General features: G+C 41.2%; 1 protein-coding gene across 3 annotated transcripts in view; it reads left to right on the plus strand.

Moving 5' to 3' along the window:
- LOC307132893 (butyrophilin subfamily 1 member A1-like) overlaps nucleotides 1–7,787 on the plus strand; it is a 127,503-nt gene that overhangs the window by 34,554 nt on the left and 85,162 nt on the right. Inside the window, exons 1-4 of one of the 3 annotated variants that reach the window (XM_079827491.1) lie at nucleotides 3,726–4,018; nucleotides 4,233–4,380; nucleotides 4,472–4,626; nucleotides 4,714–4,790. The exons of 1 other annotated variant lie outside the window; for it this stretch is intronic. In XM_079827491.1, the coding sequence (XP_079683617.1) occupies nucleotides 4,733–4,790 (58 nt within the window). In that variant the 5' untranslated portion in view covers nucleotides 3,726–4,018; nucleotides 4,233–4,380; nucleotides 4,472–4,626; nucleotides 4,714–4,732. Of the gene's footprint in view, nucleotides 1–3,725; nucleotides 4,019–4,145; nucleotides 4,381–4,471; nucleotides 4,627–4,713; nucleotides 4,791–7,787 lie in introns of those variants that run through there. One more of the 3 variants, XM_079827493.1, reaches the window with a different exon arrangement.

The raw sequence follows: 7,787 nt of genomic DNA on the forward strand, positions 1-7,787 counted from the left end.
CAAGCGCTGCCTTCGGAGGAGGCAGACCCAGCCCTAGCTTTTCTCTGTCCCGTCGGTGCTCTCCGGACTTACGTGGATAGAACGCAAAGCTTCAGGACCTCAGAGCAGCTCTTCGTCTGTTACGGAGGACAGCAGAAGGGAAAGGCTGTCTCCAAGCAGAGGATGGCCCACTGGATAGTGGATGCCATCGTCTTGGCTTATCAGTCCCAAGACGTGCCCTGCCCGCTCGGGTTAAGAGCCCACTCCACTAGGGGTGTTGCCTCTTCCTGGGCGCTGGCTCGTGGCGCCTCGCTGGCAGATATTTGTAGAGCTGCGGGCTGGGCGACACCTGACACGTTCGCTAGATTCTATAGCCTCCGTGTAGAGCCGGTTTCTTCCTGTGTGCTCACTTACCATAGTCAGTAACACCGAAGTGCCCGTTCTAGTGTCGGCTTGCTGCGCCATTCCCTCCCCTATGGTAGACGGATGCGTGCGCTTATTCTGCTCCAGTCGAGTTCCCTGGATCGGCGAACACTGTTGAGTCCTCCGCAACCCGCGGCAGTCGGACGTGGCGGAGCGTTCGATGCATTGGTGGAACTTGTGTTAGGCTGGGTTCCATATGTAGTGACCTCCACGGCGGTCCCATGTGTGTATTCTTCCACGGTACGGCTCCCTACGGCGAGCCCGTGTCTTTCCCAGGTACGTGTTGTCCCCCTCCACGAATTGGCCGGGCCACCCCTGGGACTTCCGTATGTTGTGCTGCCCACGGCCAGCCCATACGTGTATTCTCCACATGTTAACTCCCTCTGGGCATGATGTGGCTTCCGCAGCGGCCTTCACAGGCACGCTTTCCCAGCGTTATCCAATACAGTCAGCTGAATGGGTCTTGCGGAACAGCAGCTTGGACTCTCCCTGCGTGAACTTTCCCGCCCGCATCAGATCGGGGTCTGAGGGGCTCATCGCTGGGCGCTGAAAGTGGTAGTAACTGTGGCGTTTTACATAAGGATCTCAATTCGTCGGTACGTCCGACATACGTCGAACGTGACCGACTGAATGGGAGAGACGTATGGTAACCCTCGTTCCCTGAAGGAGGGAACGGAGACGTACGTCCCGTCGCCACAGTTGCTGTACCATCACTGCAGGTTGAGCCACTACGTTTGGCTCCTCAGTGAAAAACAGCGTGCATTCGCTCTCGCTTCCTGTTTATACCCGCGGCGCGGAGCGCGAGATGCAAATCTCGCACGCCAATTGTTCATTGGCCGGTTCTAGATAGCTCGAAGCTGATAGGGGCTCCCAGAAGTGATCCCAATTCATTGGTACGTCCGATGTACGTCTCCGTTCCCTCCTTCAGGGAACGAGGGTTACCATATGTAACCGAGACGTTATTTAATTACAAAACATAGTAAGTGGATCATGGTTTCTGCACTGATGAAGACTGATTTATTGATTTTATAACTGTAAAACATTCTCGTTTTCACATCACTGCCTGTAAGTGTTTGGATGCTTAAAGGTGGGGTAGGTAAGAATGATCTAAAACACTTTTTTTATATGTCAATACATAATTAAAATTTAAGTACTCTGAAAAAGAGAGTATAAAAATCGAGTGACTCTAGACTTTTTAATCTGCAATAAACAGCGCTCATTATTTTCGTTCGGGACGAATCAAGTGATTGGCTTGGGCGACTGTCACTCTCTCTCGCTACCATGGCTACCGCCGCTTTTGCTCCAGGATCTTCCCACATGCACCCCAGTGTTGCCAAGTCGGGCTACTTCAAACACTGTTGCCGCGGCTGTTTTTCATGTCCGCGGGTTGAAGCGACCATAATTATGTGATATTTTGCCCCGGGATTTGCGAATTTTAGCAGGCAGCCCTACCAAAAAGACACATATTTTACCCCCAAAATTTTTACCGGAGAAACACGACTGGGCTTGTTTTGGGCTAGTTTTGAGTAGCAATTGGGCGGATTTTGTTGTGAAAACCTGGCAACCCTGGCGCACCCGTTTGAGTTCAAGAGGCTGTATTTCTGCTGGACAGGTAATCTTTCATTTTGATTATAAATTTTTTTGGTTTGTGTTTTCATGAAGCATGTCTCACTAGCACACGTAGCTGCCTAATATAGCTAACATAACATTACTTGGCATAAAGTTACAATGTTATACACTTAGCGAGCCATTAGTAGAGATGATAAATACTCTTAGTATACTCTTAGTACTCTTACTGCTTAGCTCAAGTTGATCGCTGTCGTGTTGAATTTCGCAAAATGTAACTATAACAAAATGCATGTGTAAAAGCTAGTACACCGCATCCAGGAACTTTTTTTAGAACTAAGTTAGCTTTAGCTACTACCCTCTGTCTAAACTCTTCTACCATGTTCACCGGGAACTTTACCTGCACGTTTATTTCGGCCCTTGGTTTGTTTTTATATACTCTACCAATGTTTTTATCTTGTATCTGTGCGTGTCATAGACGTGTTGTGTGTGTATTTTAAACTTTACCAGTATCGTTATTCTAGCTTGAGAGTGAGTACTAAAAGACATCTTATTTGTTTATATTCATAATGATAAAGTTAGATTTTTTATTACATGTGATTCTGACATGATGTCACTACATGCACTTCTTCTCCGCTCGTCTCAGGTAAATAATGCGCCTTTCAGCTGACGGTCGGCGTGGCGCGTTCATGTGTTTTGGGGGCGTGGCTTTGGAAAGAGCCCAGAAGGGAGAAGGTGAGTGAATGGAAATAATGAGCTGTCTTTAAAACAGTCGTGAGAGGTCTACAGACACTCAATTTTTATACTTTCTTTTATAAAAGTACTTACATTTTAATTATGTATTAATATATAAAGAAAGTTTAAACAAATTTGTAAAAAAAAAAAGTTTTTTAACCAAATCCTACCTACCCTACCTTTAAAGGCTGGAATACACTAAGTTTTTTTTTAAAATCTGAACAGATTTTTAAAACACTAGGCTTCATACACTTGCCGACTTTGTTAATGGTTACAGAGAAAAGCTGGGCATCATACATTACCAGACTTTAAAATCGTTCAGAACACAAACTGAAACAAGCGCCTGGTTGCTAGGAGACGCATGACAGACATAACAACAAACATGGATGTGCAGGAGATGAGCGTGGTAATTTTTCTATGCTCAGTCAGTATCAGCTCATCGGTCCTCAAATCGGAGAAAAAAGTTAAGAAAAGAGCCAAGCGCATTTGGATGAAGTCTTGGGTGGGTAGACGTGGCCAGTATGGTCTCTACAGATTACAGCGGGAGTTAGAGGTAAGTGTTTTCTGTGCTGATGAGTCTATTGAGTCTAATTTGTAAGCGTGTTCTGTTCGTTTATAGTGATTGTATTTAATTTTATTGCAACACATGTAGATAGAGGACATCTTCGCTTTCAGAAAAATGCTAAGAATGGACCATGAGGAATTTAACATCCTTCTTGGTATGGTTGAACCTCTAATCGTAATACAGAATATGAAAATGAGACGAGCCGTCACTGCCAGAGAAAGGTTGTCATAACCCTACGCTTTTTAGCAACAGGTTTGTTCGTATGATATCTGGTGCTTTAGGCCTACTTAAAAAATAATAATGTGATAATATTTTATAAATATTATATAAAGAATGTGTGTGTGTGTGTGTGTGTGTGTGTGTGTGTGTGTGTGTGTGTGTGTGTGTGTGTGCTTCGCATTGTCATACATTTGTAATCCCAAAGGTGAAAGCTACAAATCATTAACCTTTCAGAATAGGGGCTTGCACAATCTCTTACAGAAACGACAGAAGCATTGCACCAAGTACTGAAAGAAGATTACCTAAAGGGGAGAAGCGGAGTAAAAAAGCATTTTTGATGAGAATGGCATGCTTAAAATGACATATAGTATGTAAATCTACACTTAAAATCAAAAAGGATAAACAGCTGATCATGACAGAATGATAATGATAACAACTTAATATTTAAGTCAGTGTACTGTTGGGAGTAACTGAATAACTCCGGGATGTTGGTTTATTTCGAGTCAGAGGGACAGTCAGACACGTCTAAAAGTGAGTAACTTTATACATTTGTGGATTAGTGCTTACTAGAGATGCGAACTGTTTCGAACGATTCAGTCCGATTTGGTGAACTGGTTCGACCGGTTCACTAAAAAGAACCGGTTCAAAAGAACGATTCGTTCGAGAACCGGACATCACTAGTGTTTTACTTTCGTTTTATATTTCTGCTTCCAACGATGCCGTTTTCCGTTCCTTTCATTTAAAGTGGTGCGCTGTCACACCACGCGTAACATCAAATCAGTCGAATCACGTAAAGTCACGTGTAAACGCGCATTAAGCTGCGAAAGAGGCGATGTTCGTCCGAGACTGAGAGAAACACGGACCGTTATCCTGATCACAGACTTGGGCTTCCGGTGAGCGCTTAAACGGACAAATACACGCAAAACATGTCAAAATGCCCGTCTTGGGAATCTAAACACATTCAGTTATGTCTTTGGTGAACAGGAGGATTATTTTGTGAGCTGGGAAAGTAATCGAATGATTGTCAGAGTATAAGGTCGGTGCAGTTGGTCTTAAAATTGACAAAGACAAAGTTTTGCTTTGGACCCCCAGAAATCCAGGATCGACCCTGTGTCTCGCTTTTGGCCAGAAAGTTAAGTGTAAGTATTATTCAAAGGTGAAACTCATGTACTGTATGCTAATACTTTTTTTATAATGTTTTTAATTTTTTCATATTTTCTTTTTAGCGTCTGTGTCTCCTCAGAGATGAAGTTCATTTGTTTGAGTCTCCTGCTCATTAGTGGAATTACAGATTCAAGATCAGGTAATTTATTCATCATTGTGAATAATACTCTGTATTTATCATTTTGCACAGTAGGCTACTATTTGTCTGGAACAACATTAGAGTAAAAACCTTTAGGATGTGTAGTCAGGGTTGCCAACTTTTAAGATCAGGTTGGAGTGAGATTTTCTTTTTTTGGGGGGGGGGGTATGGAAAAAATAAATCAGAGTATGGAAAAATATTTATGTTTCCAGACTATTGTCCCTATTTCATTTTCTAAATATAAAATTAAGAATTTCTAAATGTATATAATAAATATATACAAAATCGTTTTTTTCAATGAATGAATAACTTGTAGCCTAGCTATGGCAGTAAAGGTCAGGCCTGTGTGTTCCTTCCTTTTCTCAGTTCAACAGTGGTTAACACAGCACTTTGTAGTTTGAGAAAGCAAGTTGGGTTTGAGGATAAAACAGAGTCGATAGTGGAGTCCTTAAAGAAATAGTACACCCAAAATGAAAATGTGTCATTTATTCACCCCCATGTCTTTCAAAACCATAAGACTTTATTATATTAACATTTTTAATATTTTAAATCTGAGAGATTTCAGTCCCTTTATTAAAGGACTTGTTCACCCCAAAATGAAAATGTCCTAATCATTTACTCACCTCTATGCCATCCAAGATATCCATGACTTACTTTCTTCAGTGAAAGATAAATTAAGGTTTTGAGCAACAAACTGAGTTGGTTGCCATTTTGGATAGCATTGGGGTGAGTAAATGATTAGGACATTTTCATTTTGAGGTGAACTAATCCTTTAAATATCTTCATGTGTCCAAGATTTCCAAGATTAACAAAAGTCTTATTAGTTTAGAATGACATGAGGGTAAGTAAATTATGATAGAAATTAAATTTTTGGGTAAATTAATAACCCTTTAAAAAAATTGTGACTGATTTAGCATTTTAATCGTTAAGGTCACAAAAGGCAATATTTTAATATAGGATTTCTAAATATTAGATAGCCTACATAGAGGTTTTGACTCAGAGTGTAATAGACTTGTCGGCGCCGATAGCATTGTGGGTAAGTGCGTCGCCATGTAGTGCTGTTGTGCTTCGGGAGACCCGAGTTCGAGTCCGGCCTCATGGACTTTTCCCAATCCCGCCCCCCTCTCTTTCCCACCTTACTTCCTGTCTAGCTACTTTCCTATCCTAATAAAAGGCAAAAACGCCAATACTAAATCTTTAGAATGTAACACTTGTTAGCAGTTGAATTTGAAAACATTTTATCAGAACAAGTTAAATATGGTCAGAAAAATCTGTAGGAAGTCTGGAAATTCGAGTCTGGAAAAGTATGGAATTTTGAAATGAAAATTGTGTAGAAACCCTGATAAAGGCACCTATAGGGGGTAATGGCATTACAAATGGAAATTATTATTTTTCGAGCCACAAAATGACTCTAATTTGCCTCTTTGAATAAGAATTCTCTAATTTAACCTTAATTACTATACTAATTGTAATATAAATAATAAAAATATTAGAAGAAAAATATTTTAAGTGGCCATTAATGCACCATAATTATTGCACAAATAGTATTTAGTACCAAAATATCTTAAAATGTTCAATATTATTGAACTAAAATATAGAACATTAATTCAATTGAAAAATAGTTAAGGTGTATGGTCACATTTGACCATCAATGAGTATGAGTGTGACCAATTAGTTAGGTATACCTGAGGGCTAAATACAATAAAAAACATTAACATTAATGTTAACATTGTTGCATCTCCATAACTCTCCATTATAAAACGATCCTGTATGGTTGGTAATGTTGGTAAGGTTAATAATCAATGCACACTATGCTGTACTGTTTACCAAAACTTGCTGCAAACACCTGTAAAGTGAAGCTGTTGTGTATCCGCTTAAAGGTGAACTATGTAGGATTTTTGCAGTAAAACATCCAGAAACCACTAGGCCAGTGTTATATATTTTGTTCAGTTGAGTACTTTGAATATCCCAAATGTTTTCAACTATTTGTAAATCGTGAGAAAATTGCTATTTTAACCAAGGAGCCGGGACGTGTGAGCTATGCGTGTGAGGGAGTCGCCTGTCGATTGCGTCATATCTGCGTCACCCTCGGTCTCCGGTTTTATTCAGTGAAAAACTTTACTCTCACTGCATTGTGAACAAGTGTCAAAGCAGCCGCCGAGCGAACGTCATAACTTCCTTTTCAACACACTCAGATATATCTAATACGATAAACAGAGCTGCGTTACCTCACACTCAGCACTGGAGAAGAGGAAGTGCCGCCGGCAACCGTGTCATAATAAAAGTCCCGCCAGCGACTATGCCATAATAACAGTCCCGCTCTTCAATCGCTCCTGCGGCCTTGCTCAGCTCCACAACACTCGGTCCTGCTCTGCTTCACTACAGTAATGTTAATAATCGCATCCATGAACATGATTTCTGCCCGAGTCCTATCCTGACTGTTTTCCACCGGCTGTGAGCTGAAGACCACATGTCCCGAGATTCTGCGCTCAAACGTTGCGTCATCAAACTACGCCTTTGTTTTGAACAGGCGACCTCTAGTGGACGGAAAAGTTACATAGTGTAGCTTTAAGCCATTCAAATGTATTGACCCAGCGCTAGAAGTATTGAGAGCTCCGTGAAGCACGTGACCGCGCACCGCCGGGAGATGAGAGAGCATGTCGCAACTCCGTTTTTCAACACTCTGGCTTTAACTGTTATGCCATATTAGCGGCATATTTATTGTTTGAATTTCGCATTAAACCTTAAAAAAATGTAAAAGCTTAGACTTTGTTTAATATCAAAAGCAGGTTTGGCAATTTGGCGTGAGATTAAGTTGGGCAGCATGAGACCGTGAGACTGAGCCTGAACGCGTGAGAGTTGGCAACCCTGGTGTAGTTCAGACCTGCTCTCTTTCTCTTGTAACAGAGTGTTTTGAAGTAAATTATCAGCAAAAGTTTATTTAAAAGTGAACTAATCATTTAACTGTCGTACATTTGAAGAACACAAAACCTTCTT

The sequence above is a fragment of the Gobio gobio genome (genome assembly GCF_949357685.1).
Source record: "Gobio gobio genome assembly, chromosome: 1".
NCBI lineage: Eukaryota > Metazoa > Chordata > Actinopteri > Cypriniformes > Gobionidae > Gobio > Gobio gobio.